The sequence below is a fragment of the Pteropus medius genome, unplaced genomic scaffold, assembly GCF_902729225.1.
Source record: "Pteropus medius unplaced genomic scaffold, Ma_sr-lr_union100, whole genome shotgun sequence".
Taxonomy (NCBI): Eukaryota; Metazoa; Chordata; class Mammalia; order Chiroptera; family Pteropodidae; genus Pteropus; species Pteropus medius.
In genome coordinates, this window is record NW_024349796.1 from 5823096 (window position 1) to 5838958 (window position 15863).

Here is a 15863-nt window from a genome sequence, read left to right on the forward strand (position 1 = left end):
AGGGAAGGGTTGAGAATGGATGGGGGCGGGGAGGGGCGTACAGGGGGTGGAAGCCTCCTCTCCTGCCCATCTCTGTTAGGGCAAGACTCACTCAGAACATGAAAGCAAGAGATCAGCCATGTGGCTCCGAGCAGAGCCTCCGTTCACTTCCTGACTTAAAGACACGTGGTACATAGACCCTTGATCTTACTTCTTTTACAAGGAGGCAAGAATAATAACCACCCTTGCTGCAGATGGGTACAAAGTGGGGTCTGGACAGGGACAGAGAGTACCATCGGGCCAAGGCTGCTATTGTGACAGGGCTGGAGCGAGAAGCCAGGATTCTGGACCTCAGCCTGGCAGAGGCCACACTCTTCATGGCTGGGATCCTGCTGCGTGCTCAGCACCACACCACACACTAGAAGAAGACACAAAAATGGCGTAGCAGTCAGAGATGAGACTAACGCACATGATAAATCAGAAAACCCAAAATTAAGATTAGTAGGTAGACCAGATAACCCAAAAGAGGAGCTGCTTGATTTTAATGCATCTTCTACTTATTGGCTTACTCCTTACCCCTAGCCCTAGTCGGTGTTAATTGTCTTCAGACTTATATTAAGACTCATGTGCCGATCCTCTGATGTCTGGGGGTGGTCAGTGAGGAACCCCACGCAAAATACAAAAAGGATGGAATGCAAGCAGCATTAGGGAAACTTAAGTGTTCACGCACTCCCTTCCCTGGGGCTGCCTTTAAGGGGTGTTTTGGTTCATCTCCAAGCATCCCAACACAGGGCAGACCCAGCTCTGCAGCCCTCAGGGGAACCTGCACCGGGAGATCTAGAACATACTGCAACATCGGGCTTAGATGAGAAGCTAGTAGAGAAAATGGAACCCACAACAGTCCTGCCCCAAAGTGGGCCTAAGTAAAGTAGTGTCTTGTCAAAGCCCTGGCTTTTCTCTGCTTTCTTTTGGCCCAGATCGATTCTCAAAGCCCTCTGCTCAAGATATATCAGACTCAGAGTCTGGCCATGGGCCCTGAGGCCCAAGACCAGTCCGACCTTCTGGTCAAGCCCAACCTTTGAACTTTGGTGCATCCTCCACTGCCCCGCTTTCTGCCTTGAGCCTTAAAACCCCAGCTATTTGGGCCTAAGATGATTATGAGTCAGTCCACAGAAAGATTCCACCTGAGTGTTCAATCCACATGACCCCTCAGAGTAGCCAAGGCTAAGGGGCAGCTCTGCCACGCTCTCCTGGTATGGCACGGTCATTGGTTGTTAGTTTGAGGCTGATTTCTTCGAAGTCCATAAATGCTTCTTGGACTCCGCACTGAGATGTCAAAAAGAAGAATAACTAAGAAAAGAAAGAATTCTCCAAATAGCTCCAGCGCTGGCTGACGTGCGCAGATTCCAGATCAGCCCCAAAGGATGGCTACAAATGCAGCCCGTTCAGTCCCAACCAGCCACAGCCGGGGAAGCGCATTGTGGGCACTGGCCTCAGCCTCCTGGGAAACTCACTTCTGTTATAATCGAGCCTGTGCTAACCAAGCAGACGGACAGCTCACACTGCCAAGCGGCTACAATAAACTTTCGTGTGGCCATGGATTTTAATAGTAGGGGTACCTAGGAAAACTGCTTTTGGGGGGTCTGGGCCTTGCAAGCCAATGCCACGTTGTACCACGGCTTTCTTCCAATGGCCCCAGATGTCCCCTGAGTGAGTTAGAGCCGGTAGACCTTAAGCATTAAGAAAGAAGATGCGACTCACTTAGGACACAGTAAGTTAGATTTAGATGCAATCGCTAGGTCTGAACCACATGAGTATGTCTGGTTTTTAACCATATGATTTTTCAACTTTTTATTTTAAAATACCTTCAAACTCACAGTGAAGTTTCAAGAATAACACAGAGAACGCCTTTACCCAGACTGCCAATTTTTAACGTTTTACTGTATGTTTTATAATTCTATCTTTGTCCTTTCGTATTATTTTTTCTAAGCCATTTGTGAATAAGCTGAATATATCATAGCCCTTTATTCCTTAACATTTCAGCGTGTTTACAAAAACCACAGGTACTCTTCATATGTTCATTGCAGTTATCAATTTTAAAAAACCTACTGCGGGTGGGAGGAGGGGGGAGGTGGATGGGGCAAAGGGGGTCAAATACGTGGTGACAGAAAGAAATCTAACTATGGGAGGTGAACACACAGTGTAAACATATATATGCCTTACTGTTAAAGTGTACAGCTGAAACTTATTGGATTTCGTTAACCAATATCACCATAAAAAAATAAGTACATAAATTTAAATTAATTAATCAATTAAATAAAAATGTAACGTGCATATATTTTATCTGATCTACAGTCCATGTTCCCCAGTTTTATCAATTATCTCAATAATATCATTATCAGTATTTTTTCCTCTAGTACAGGATCTAATCCAAGACCATGCTTTGCTTTAGTTGTCATATTTTTGACCTTTTTAAATCTTTCATGACAGTATATTTTGAGAATACAGGCCGGGTATTTTGTAGCATGCCTTTTAATTTGGGCTTTTCTGATATTTCCTCAGGAACCAATTCAAGTTATGCACCCTCGGCCAGAAAATTACACAAGCGATGTGTGTCCCTCTCAGGAAGCCCGTGATGTCTACCCATCCCTTCTCAGTGATGCTAATTTTTAATAACTTTGTCGAGATAAAATTCACATACTGTATATAACATTCACCATTTAACAATTCAATGGCGTTAGTATATTCAGGCTTATACAACTGTTACTGTGATCAATTTTAGAACATTTTCATCACCCCTCAGAAAACCCCACACCCATTAGCAATCACTCCCCAGGCCCTCCCTCCACAGCTCTTTTCTGTGTCTGAGGATTTGCCTGTTCTGGACGTTTCATATCCATTGAATCATACAATATGTGGTCTTTTGTGACTGGCTTCTTTCACCTCGCACAATGCTTTCGAGGTCCAGGTAAAGTTGCTTTGTTTATCCAGCCACGATGCTGTCTGCTTTCTCCACTGCACGATTTTTCCTCTTGTAAGAAAAGCATTCTGTGGAGAGACACTCTAAGAGCATGCTAATAATCCTGCTCTTCATCAAAAATGCCCCCTGGATTTAATGTGATGGCTATTGGCCAAACCAATCTTTATTAAAACAGTTTACTAAGATGGATAACCTCCACCATTCTGACACCGTCCACCCACCTACTAATCAGTCATTGGCTATACGACTTGAAAGGATGGATGATATAGCCTGGCTCTTCTCAGTAACATCATGACTGTCCCCAGTGAGTCCCCCACGGAGCAGGCCCTCTGCCCCAGCCATGGGGCAGTGAATGTGCCACCTCTACACCACGTCCCTCCCCTGAGTGACCAGTACACCAAGGGCTCCTTAAGGACACGCATGATGTGGCACAACACCCCGCATCCTGCCTGCAGCCCTGAGAACTCTGTCCCTTACTTCCCTCTGAGCTAGAAAGGCTGAGAAGTGACGCGAAAGCCTGTGTTATGTGGCTTTCCAGGGCTCACTAGGATAAAGGAACCAAGATCTTCTCTGGGCTCCACCTTCACAACCAGAAGTCAGTACGCATACGTGCCTTTACCTCCACAGATACCTAGTGGAAAGGTGCTAGGTGCCGTAGGAAGCTGGGGAAAGCATAGCACCTCCCCTCAAGGAGATGGTTCAAGGATAAGAGGATTAAGACAACACCAGAAGAACCAGAATTTAAGGAGAACAAGAGAAATGTCCTAAGTGACCTGACGGTCACAAGAAGAAGGAGCTCACCATTAGGAGTGGTCAAGGAAGCTTGGAGAGGAGGCGCTGGAGACGGGCCTCGAAGGCTGGGTAGGATTTAGACACGATGGAGGAGGGGCCGGGAGCTCTGGGCGGAGTAACAGCAGGAGGGCAGCACCTGGTCAAAGCAAGTTGCCCAGGTCGACTGAATAAAAGGACGGAAAGAGCTGAAGTTCATCGGACCTGTGGGTCCGGTGTGGGAGATGAACTTAGCTCCGTGGACGATGCGGAGCTACTGAGGAGTTCAGAGCAGAAGGAAGAAATAAGTGATGGGAGCCGAGACAAGAGCAGAGGTGTGCTTCATCCGCTAACACAGAAATTGTAGTAAAACAGTAATGTAAAACCATAGCCGCACTGAGCTGGGACTCGGGAAGGCTCACGTCCCTCCGAACTGCTGTCAGAGCTCCCCTCTGCAGCTCGGCCTCAGGGGGACGCTCTCAGAGCAATGAAACACCCACAGGCAGGGCCAGAGCCCATCTGTCCCCAGAGGGAGGGGCTCTCTCTCCACCTCTGAAACGTTGCAAGTTATGCCACTGGCGCCATGCTATGATGTTGTCATTGAGAAAGTTTTCCTTCTTGGTGAGATGCTTCTTTTTAAAACAAAATAGAAAATTAAATATGACAACCTCCCAAACAATGTTTGTTCCGGAAGCCTCCAGGCTGCTTGCGCCTCGCCCATCTGTGGCACCGATGTGGGCCTCGCCTTCTGGGACGGGATTCCTGCCCGGGCAGGACGGAGACGGCGACGTTACCAAGGTTCCCGAGCAATGACTCTTCCTCAAAAGCACCTGCCTTAACGTGTTCTTGCCGTATCGAGCTTCCCGGGTTCAGAAAGAAAGTGGTCAAAGATTAAAAGACAGGGCAAGGGAGGGAATTTGCTCTACTTTTTGAAAGAGTACGTAAGAGTTCGTGGTATGTAAACGTATCTGAACAAATATATTGGCGGAAAAAAAGGCTGAGCAGTGAGGAGACAGTGGTCCGGGGGGCGGGATCTGAGAGGTCACGTGCCGTCCTCCGCAGCCTTCACCAGATCTTTATAAAACACTGCCGTACTCATTGAATTTAACACATAGTCATAAACCATCCACTACAAGCCGGATGCTGCGGTGGGCAGGAAGGCCTCCGGCTGGGCAGCAACGGTGAGATTGTGGGTAGAAGCCTGGGTACCGGAGGCTTCTCATCTGTGAAAGGAAGGGGTCGGAGTGGCCCTAAAGCTGCCTGGCCTTGTGGGAGACCTGGACCATGTTCTCTGTTGAGATTTGAGGATAGGCTCTTCTCCACAAACACCAAATTATTTTTGGCCTCGGGATCCAACTTCTCAGTTAACAAAGACCGACGTCTACTGAGCTCTGGGCTCCAGCATCGCCACGCGGTTCGGGTTCTGGGGCAGCCCCGGTCGCGTGTCACTTCATTCCTTTCAAGAAAGATGACTTCTTCAAGGTAATTTAAGAACTTTCATAGAATGAATGCATAATTAATTCCTGGGTTCTGCCTTTCGATTAGGAAGATACTGTCTCCTCACTATCACCTCAGCTTTTCCCTAGAAACACCCCTTATTACCGTGGATTGGAGAAAGTGTGCTCAGCCCAGCCACTGAGACCCCGCGCCTAATTGTCATTAGGAAGGTCCCGAGCCAAAGACACTCCTGCCCCCAACCTACATCCTCCTAAGGCCACTCCACCTCCCCGGGTGTTGAGACTTCGAGGCTGTAAACCAGCAAGAGTGCCTGGGGCTGTATGAACTAGCAGCCGTGAACTTCTTCTCCCTGGGGGGGCTGTTCAAACTTGAACCTGAGAACAGTCCTCTAATTTTCACAGTAAAACAACAGGAGGTAAATCCACGGGGACATTCGTGTGTGTGCACGCACGTCGTGGGCACACACGCATTCACCAGTTTGATGCTCCCACATCCTCTTACCCGACTGTAAAGTCAGCCTCAGAGACACGTCCCTCGCACAGGCCCAGGGTCCGAGGAGTATAATGACAGACCTCCCACTTGGGGCATAGACCAAGCCCTGGAGAATGCGTGCTCGTCCCCTCGCCCCCAGCGTGTCAGGAGTGTGAGCTCTGCTCAGTGCCCAGTAGGGACACCCAGGTCTCGGCTCGGGAAGTCGCGTGGAACCAGGATGCTGGAAAGGGCGGAAGTGTTTACCGGTCTCCTGCCAACTCAGGTGCCACTCTGAGGAAAAACCCAAGAGTGATCCTGGGAACAAAGGAAATTTTGCTGCCGTTAGTTGGGAGCGATAACCCTTCTGGCCGTGGAGTGCTTTACCGTCAACAGAACGCAATGATCTTGCTACGTGGCCAAGCAGAGATTATTACATCCATTTTATGGATGGAAAACTGAGTCCTCGAGAGGTTAAGTGACCCGCTCAAGTTCCACGCTACTGAAGAACCAGAACTAGCTCTAAGCTTCCCAACTCCTAGTTCACTGCACTTCCCACGACACCCTGTGGCTTTATGAATCTGATGCGGAATGGAGTAGCACTTAGTTCAGTGCCCTCCAGGTCACTCTGTTCGGCCGAAGCTCGTTCCCCAGTAGCCATATTTGCTGGGAAAGCGTTTTCTCACCACTATGCACCCGGTAGGTGGACCCCAGCAGCCATCGTTTCCTTTCCTCCATAAAGCACACACCCGCTGTCTGCATTGATCACAGTCCACCTCCCCAGCAGACGGTCAGCTCCTTGAGTGCAGGGACCACGTCTTCTGTGACTGTGTATCTCAGCTCAAGCACAGACCTGGCACACAGCAAGAGAACAGTGCATGTCTGGGGAGTGACCTGCTGCAGAAACCCTCAGAAGTCCCCTGTCCTCTGCTCAGCACTCAATCTGCCCTTGACCGAAACACAAACTCCCTTCATATCATCTGCTGACTGACCACATCCACTCCCTACAGCAGCTCGGTTCCTTGCAACATCTCAGAAGAAATACAGAGGCTATTTACGTTACTGAACCTGACCCGGTCACCCCTCAGCGTGTCGCCGCCCAAGCTGTGATCCAACCCATGATGGCATCCACCCCATGGGAGACTGGCTGAGCGGGTGTCACTCAGCTTCCAGGAGTGACAACACTTGAGTGAGCCCATGACAACACTTGGCACGGCGACATTTATACATTGGATTGTAAATGATCCTGCAGCGTATACGCAGACGGGGTGTGTAGACATAGTGGGGCATAGACACGGCAGTCCCAGATACTTCACGGCACTTCGCCGTTGCCAAAATACTGCCGGATTTACATCAGAGCATCATTACCCTCCGAGAAGGATGCTTTTTCAAAACAATGTTTATTTAGTTTTTCTATTTATAAAAGCCATACATTTTATGCTCATTTTAGAAAAATTCTAAAATATAGAAAAGTATAAAGCAGAAAATAATCGCCCATATTCCCACCACCTGTTAACATCTTAATGTACTTCTTTCCAATATTATCTACCCATCTATCTATTATCTACCTTATATTTTCTTGGTTTTAAGATGACCTTGACCATAAAACATCATTATTTAGCAACAAGTTTTTAGGAAAAAAAGAAAAAAGGAAATTATTTCTTTGGATAGCAATGCTAACGCACTTCTCTAATTCAGAAACATCCAAAATGTAGCGGAAGAAGATGCCTTAGAATCAAAGAAATAAAAAATATTTGACATCATACTGGCAGCACAATTTTCACTTTCTTTCCCTTACACCTTAAAAATTTCTACATCATCAGAAACTCTGTGTAAACACCATTTTAATGGGTGTTTAACATTCCACCATATGAATAGCCATCATTTATTTCACCATTCTCCTATGGTTGTTATTTGGGTTTGCTTATAATTTTCATTGTCGTAAATAATGCTTTGTGGCACATCTTTATGCATTAATTTTTGTCTATGTTTTTGATTGTTTCTTTAGGATAAATTCCTGCCAGTGGAATTACTGAATTAAAGGGTAGGAACATTTTAAGACTCTTGATATAATTACTAAATTGTTTTTCATTAAAAAAAAAAAGTCCTGATTTACTTTCCTATCAACAGTGTATGAAAGCACTTTCTCTTTCCCTAGCATTGATTCTTATCCTTCAAAAAAAATCGAAGTAACGCATGCATACAGTTTTTTAAGTTAAATAGGGGGAAAGGGGGTTTGAGTCCACCCTCCCAAAGGCAACCACTTCTATTTCTGGTTTTAGCATATTCATTCATTCATTCACTCATCCATTCAATTTACATTTATTGAGCATCTATTATGAACCAGGAACTGTTCTAGAGTGCAGGGGTATAGCAACAAACACACCAAAAACAAAAACAAAAACTGCCTTCACTTGGCTTCTGGAACACCAGAATGGGGGTGTGGAGGGACATAGAAAATAGGGGAAAAAAGTGAAATACACAGTATGATTGATAGCGAGAGTGCTCGTAAGGAAGATGAAGTAGGGAAAGATAGGGAGTTTGGAGAGGGCAGAGAGAGGTGCGGTTTTAAGTAAGATCATCTGGGAAAGTGTTATGGGCTAAACTGTATCACTTCGAAATTCATATGTTGAAGCACTAACCTCCAGTAACTCAGATGTGTAAATTTCTGATGTTAAAGCCACCCAGTCTGTGGTGTTTGGACACACTGAGTTGGTGACACTTGAGCGAAGGCCTAAGGATGTGAACACGAGAGCCACATCTGTAGGACAAGCGCTCCAGGCGGAAGGAACAGCAAATGCAAAAGCCTTGAGGTGAGAAGGTGCCTCTGACATAACCGAGAAACAGCAAAGCAGCCCAGTGGGGCTGGAGCGGAGTGAGTGAGAGGGAGAGGAAATCAGAAACACAGGGGGGACAGACGCTGTGGAGCCGCGTCATACTGTCCAATATGGCAGCCACTGGAGCTACTGGGCTCCTGGACGGGAGTGTGAAATTTACACCACATTTTGAAAATGTAACACACCAAAAAAGAAATATAAAATATCTCATTTATAATTTTTATATTGATATGCTTTGAATGATAATATTTTAGATATTCTGGGTTAAATAAAATATACTGTTAAAGTTAGTTTCACCTGTTCCTTTTTACGTTTTATAATATGGGTACTAGAAAATTTTAGATTACATCTGTAGCTGATGTTTTTTGGCGGGGGGAGAAGGGAGTTCTGGTTTAGGGCCTCGTGAGTCAAAATAAGGACCTGAGTTTTTACTCTGAGTGACATGAGAGCCATTGGAGGGTTTCCAGCTCAAAAGTGACATGATCTGATTCACTTGTGTTTTAAAAGAATCGCTCTAGTTGCCACGTGGAGGATAGATTGTAAGGGACACCAATAAAGGCAAGCAAGCCATTTAAGAGGCCACTGCAATCATTCAGAGAGGAGTCTTGGACCAGTGAAGTAGAGGCAAGATGGTGAGCAGTGGTCAGGTACTGAATAGATTTTGAAAGCAGAGCCAGGAGTATTTGCCGACAGATTGGGTGTGGGATGTGAGAAAAAGAGTCAAGGATGAGTCCAAGTTTTTGGCCTGAGCTTCTGGAAGGATGCCACTTGGTGTGATGGGGAAAGATAAGGGAGAAGCAGGTTTGGGGAAGAAAATCAGGAGTTTGGTTTTAGGTAAATTAAGTCCAGGATGACTTTTGGTTTCTGTGCGGAGATGTTGAAAAGTCGGTTGAATATAAGACTGGAGTTTAGGGGAGAGGTTGGAGCTGATGATCTGGATTTGAGAGCCATCATCATAAGGATGCAACGGAAAGCCAGGAGACTGAGCGTGATCATTAAAGGAGCGAGTGTGGGCGGAAAAGAGATCAAAATCAAAGAGAAGATGAACATCAAGGAGATCAAGGGCCCTGGGGAACTCCCAAGTTGGGAGGTTGATGAAATGAGCAAAGGAAACACGACATATAAAGGAAACAAGGAGAGGGTGATGTTCCAGAAGCCAAGTGAAGGTAGCATTTTGAGAAGGGAGCATTGTGTCCAATACTACTGAGAGGTCCAGGAAGATGAAGACAGAGAATTGACCACCGGAGAAGTTAGCACCCTGGAGGTGATCGGTGATTCGTACAATCTAGGTGAGTGACAGAGGCAAAACACTATTCGAGTGGGTTCAAGAGTAAGCGGAAGAGGAACTGGCAACAACGAATCCGGACAACTCTTTCAGGGAACTGAGCTGTAAAGGGGAGCAGGGAGGGATGGCCAGAGGGGGATGCAGGAGCGAGAGAGGCTATTTTTAAAAGATGGGAGACAGTTTCGACACGTATGTACACTTGTGGGAATGAGCCAGTTGACAAAGAAAAAGTTTCGACGCCAGAAAGGGTGGGAATTCTTCTGATGTTTTTTCTAATCTCCAAAGTATGCTCATATTGCTTTTTCGTGTTTCGTCAACTTTAGACATCATTTATTGACTTTCTACTATGATATATAAGAGTTAGCCTACTTACATCGCCCCTCAACTCCGTTCTACTCTTGTCCCAGCATTATTCAGCTATCGCTATTGTCCCATTGTCCCAACATATCACCATTTCAGTTCAGCTATTGATTACCTTGGTAACCTTTACTTCTCAGTCTATCAGCTACAGAAAGGACCTCTCAATTCCCCACTTGACATGAGGAGGGTATGTGTGCCTCTACCCTACACTCTACATGTCAGCTTTGGTGGGTCGTACCAGGAAAATAACACTAACAACAGAAAAATCTCAGCAACTCAGGTTTAATTTCTCATTCACATGACATATCACATCCTGCTTCTGGTGTCCTCTTCATTCTGGGAACCAGGACGAAGAGCAGCCCCCACCTGAGACCTGTCATCCTCATGACAGAGGAAAGAACAATGACAAAACCTCGCAATGCCTCTTAAAGCGTCTCCTCAGGCATGGCTTATGTCACTTTCACTCACGTTCAATCGACCAAAGCAAGTCACATGCCCAAGCCTGACATCGATGGGCAGGGACAGAAGTATTCCCCTCCCACAGGAGGCGTGGCAAGCCATGAGAGGACAGTGAATAATCAGGGACAATAATCTAATCTATCACAATTCCCCTTCTCTTGTCTTCTATCTGCCAACTTCTATAAGCTGTGCTTTTCCTTTTATATCGTCAAGGTGGAAAACCTTTATATCCTCCTTGACAGCTATTATTAAGCAGTTCTCAGTGCTCTGTCTGTGTTTGGTTTTAGAAGTTAAAAACCCCTGAGCAGCCTTTATATTGTTGTGACTCAGCTAATATTCTTCATTGCAGAGTCAAAGAGAATCTAAGAGCCCATATTGTGCACCAGCGAGAGACCCTATCGCTTAAAAGAGCCTCCCTCCACTTGCTCGAAATCAGACCACGTTTTAATTTACTTTATATTAGAGCCACGCCTTTCGTGAACGTTTTTTTGTTTTTCCTGAAGTTGCTGATTATTTCTTTTTTATTATCGGTAGAAGAAACACGCGCCTTCTACACCGTATCCTCAATATCCTCCAAATTCTGTCTCACTCTATTTATTGTTTGGAATCTTTCTATTCTTCTTTTTGAAGCCTGCTGACCCCTGAGCTAATTGGGCAGATTCCTTCATTCTGGGATCCTAACGCTTTTGCATAGCTATTTGTCTTTACTGCAGTTACTAATTGCCTTTTATTTTTTCTTGCTTACTTTCTGTTATATTTTTTTCTTAGTCACAGCTTTAATTTCTTGCAGAATCTCAATAATACTCTCTACTCTGTGGAACGTCCCCTTCTCACACCATCCTCAGAGACCACTTTCCTGGAGCCTTTCATCTTCCCATTCTGATGAAAACTGACTGCTCTCCAGGCCTGCTGAACAATTTTATCCTGGGGTTATTTTTCATGGCTGCCTTGAATTGGACCCATTATTTCCTGGATCTCATATCTTCTTTCTTGGTTTACTCTGTCATTTTGCTCAAATATATCCTCAAATAACTTTCTTAAAACGGTCAGATAGGATATAAACTTCCTTGGTCCTTGCCTGGATATAAACCCCCATGTCTAGGCCTGCCTCACTTATATATGAAATTAAGTTCTTAGCCCGGATGATCTCTAATGCCTATTCCTATTGAGTATAATTACAGTTACTAAGCATTTAAGAATAACATACTATATCAAGGAGAAATTTAAAGTGGTTACTGCTCTCAAGAGACTTACATTTAGAGAGCCAAAGAATAAACTCTTAAACAGTACCAAAAAGTCAATAATACAAAAGATGCCCCAAGGTACAACATAATAAACATCCATTAGAGCCTCGGGCCTAAAGGAAAGAGAGAGAAAAAGCTGAGCCAGGCTGTGATGCTCTTACTGGGGAGGCAAGCCTTCAGTTGAGTGTCAAAGAGTAGGTGGTACATTGTGGATAAATTAAATATTTATGAATAGACAACAGATGAATGGCCGACATCAGTGTGATGGGGTGGTCAACAGCCGAAGCAAGCCCTCTTCCATCCCACTTTCCCGGCCACTGTCGGAGTTATCAACATTTCCATTTGGCCAAGTCAATCGAGACAGAGATAATTTTTAAACAGAAAGGTGTAATTTTACCCCTGACCAATAGACAAACTCTCTGGTCATTGGGGGCATAACAAGTGAACTTTCATTACGTGTATGAGTGATTGTGTATAGCCTTACAAATGCCCTTACTTGTGGACTGTGAAGGTACAGGCAGTGGTCTTTATTAGCAGAGTGTCACTGAATAGGACTGGGGGCAATTCTCTTTACTCATTTTTAACATTTGCTTTGTATTGTTCCAATGGAGAGTCAGAGCAATCATAAATCACTTCTCCTTCCCATCCACTCCCGGGAGAGGAAGTGGTTCCCTTACGGCACCAGCGCTTTCTCGCTTTCTCGATAGCACTGTTGGATCAAGGAGGCACCACGGTATTGTAAGAACTGGGCTTCTCCACGGCGGAGGAAATATGTGCCTTCCATTCATCCCAACGCTTGTGCTCTCATGCAATTTGCAAATGAAGAGAAGGCTCGTAGGGAATGAAGCTTGCAGAAAAAAAGAGATCTTTGGACCAGCGAGCGGTCTGCCCATTTTCCAGAAAGTGGGGGTGCAGTGAGGATGGGAAGAGCTGGGTCCACGTGATGGATATTCTCCGCGAGGTCTAACCTGCTGCTGCTGCTAAAATACTATTCCTGCTGCCATCATAGCGCTTATCAAAGTTAAACAGTTTGTGTCGATTTTCCTCAACGGTCTATGACATATTGACTGATTTATTCATTGTCACATCCTCAGTGCCTAGTATGTGGTGCGTGCTCTGTGTTCATGGAATGAATGAGTGAGTGGATTGAAAGTAGCTGCATTTTCTCAAATGGCAGAGCCAGACATGAATATTCAATGTTCATAGGAGCTTCAGATAAGCCAAGAGGACCTGGAGAAGTGGGTGGGGGAGTGGGGTAGACCACCTACAAGTTTTTGCCTGGGCTGCTTTGTCGTCCAGGACTCCACTTTAGGTCGAGGGGAGCGGAGAGATTAACAAGTTCTCTTAAGGTCCAGGAGGGCACTCCCCAGCACACAGCCCCAGACAGAACCAGTGCTCAGCTCTGCCGAAGAGTCAAGAACAAGAGGGACCCACCCTCTGGGGAGCGCTGCCTGTGCACCAGACCCCTGAGTTCTCCGGTACCTTATCCCACCCTCCCAGCAACCCAGAGAGACAGGCATCCCTGGTCCACAGATGACAAGCAGCACCAAGGATCAGGAGCCCCCTCCAGTGCGGAGAGAGGCAGGGGCCTGCGCATCCAGTCAACTCTACAATGACAATCAAAACAAAACAAAAAATGCCTGGATTCGGTCACTGAAAATTCAGAAGTCTGTACTCTCCTGGCTCACTTGTTTTATTACTTTTGTAGTTTGCTTAATTTTCCCTTCATTTTCAACTGGCTTCTCAGAAAGGTTTCTCCCAAATCCCCCAAATCCCATAGGATTCTGATCTATCAAAAGGAGGTATGAAGAGGGGAAAGTTAGGTCCCCAGAGAAGGGGGACAGCGGGGAACAGGACCAAGGGGAGTGGCAGCAGGGCTAAGGGTGGGAAAGGTACCTCGCCAGGTGAGATGCAAGAGGGCGTGAACAGTGGGCAGCTGCTGCTTCCTGGGGGTGGCTCCCTCACCCAGCAGAGACTTGGTGCAGCCACTCTCACCTGGCACTCAAAAGACCACAGGGTGGCATTTACTTCACCGCTTTAAAGGGGAGGAGGGGAGCGGAATCAAGGCGCGGTCCTGCTCATGATCTTCACATCCAGAGAGAGGAACAGGCAGTGTGTTTTTATTCCAGCAGGAGAATTTCTGACACAACTAAATTAACATCTGGTGGCCTCGTCACAGGGTCTAAATGTGCAAAGAGCCGGCCTGATGGCAAGGACGAGCTTAGGCTGCTGGAGGCGTCGCAGAAGGGGACAGCACCGAGGAAGACCACTTAACTTCCCATTCAGAGGGATGTGCTGCTCTGGCCACCTAAGCCCCCCAGGCAGAAAGACAAGTAAGGGGAAAGTGAACACGTCCTGCGTGGGCGAGTGGGACCCTGGTCATCAGCGCTGCAGAGGCCCCTGCTCAACTGGCTGAGATCGAGGCCGTGAGAAAGGCCAAAGCACAACAGAAAACCGCTTCCAGCTGACCTCGGTTCTTGGGAACTTGGAGCCAGACGCTGGCAACTGGCGGGCGCGCTAGAGCAGGCTTGCTCCTGGAGAGGGCATAGAAGTGCCTGCCTCTCCATCACGCACGGAATTGGGGGTGGGAGCCTCTTAGCACGAAGAAGAGAGTGCCATGCAGACAAGCTGGGAGCGGGGGGAGGGGTGCAGAGATTTGGGGGTTGGACTAAAAGAGGGAGGGTCAGGAAAACTTATAATTCTATCTCTGTGATGGACCTCTGCTTTAAAATGTGGGACGAGTGCGTCCCTCCAGGCAGCCAGGGTCCGACACAGAATTACATAGGCGAGCTCTCCACTTTCTAAGGAACGGAAAGGATGGGAGGGACTTTGGGGTCACCTCTGGCCCCGTGCGGTCCAAACCCACAGGCATCCAAACGAATAAAATCATCTCCCATTCCCTTGGCGCCCGGAGTGGGTGCTGGCGGAGTCGCGCGAGCTCTGGAAGGAGGCGGAGGAGGCTGTGGCTAAAGCGCTCTCACCCCCGCTGGGTCCGCACCCCGCCTGCGGGGTGTCTCCGAAGCCCGGCGTGTCCCCCTTTTCCCTAGGCGGGCCGACTGCTCGGACGCCCCGTACTCGGTCGTCGCCACGCGCGGTCCCAGTGCTGCTCCTGCGCGGGCCCCGCGCCCCTCCGTGGAAGGGACTCAAGGGAGGGTGCGCGGCGGGGAGAAGGGGCGGGACTGCGGGGCGTCTGGAGCGGAGCCTCGCCGTCCCGGCCGCCGCCCACGGGCTCAACATTCCCCGCAAAGTTTCTGGCTCTTCGCGGCCGGACGACCTCGTCCACAGGTGGGAGAAGGTGAAAGGCGGGACGCGGAGCCCTGTGCGGCGCCTCCCTCGGGGGCGCCCGCTCCGCGCGCTGCTGCCACCTGCCAGGGGGCGCTGGGAGCGTCGGACGGCGCACTCGCCCCGGCGGGCGCCACCCGAGGGTCTTTCCCCGTCCCCGTCCCTGCCCACCGGCCCACAGCTGGTCCCGGGGCGCAGGGGTCGCGGCCGCCGCGTCTTACCCAGTCCCGGCACGAAAGTGTTGAGGAAGAGGCAGATGACGGCCACCGGGAAGGGCATGTAGGGGATGGCGGCGCGCAGGGGGCCCTTCTTCTCGCGGACCTGCACCACCACCCCGCTGGACGAGGTCGCCCCGCGGGGGTCCGCCGCCGCCGCCGCCGCCGCCGCCGCCGCCGCGGTCTCCGCGTCTTTGTGCGAAGGCTCCATCGCGGGGCGCGCTCCCCGGGAGCTGCCACCCAGCTCACAGAGGGCGGGGGGCGGCCGGCTCCGGGCTCCGGGCTCCGGGCTCCGGGCTCCGGGCTCCGCGCGCAGCTCAGGCGGCCAGCGCGCTCCGGGTGCGGCGCAGCTCTCCAAGAGCCCGCACTCCCGCGTCCCCACGCGCCCGGCCCTCTGCCGCGCGCTCCGCCGCGCTCCCACACCCCCGGCGGAGGGGCGGAGAGGGCGGCGCGACTCCCGGTGACAGCGCTCCCACGCCCCTCCCAGCCGGGCCCCTTCCCCGCCCTTCTCTCCGCCCCCCGCCCCCC

At 48.7% G+C, this 15863-nt stretch overlaps 1 protein-coding gene across 3 annotated transcripts in view; it reads right to left on the reverse strand.

The window, feature by feature from the left end:
* STUM (stum, mechanosensory transduction mediator homolog) overlaps window positions 1-15564 on the reverse strand; it is a 51326-nt gene extending 35762 nt beyond the window's left edge. For all 3 annotated transcript variants that reach the window (XR_005657362.1, XM_039883284.1, XM_039883283.1), the window contains exon 1: window positions 15342-15564. Coding sequence is in view for 2 of the 3 variants with exons in the window: in XM_039883284.1 (XP_039739218.1) it covers window positions 15342-15546 (205 nt within the window). In the remaining variant the exon portion in view is untranslated. The remainder of the gene's footprint in view (window positions 1-15341) is intronic.
* Between the last annotated feature and the right edge of the window lie 299 nt (window positions 15565-15863).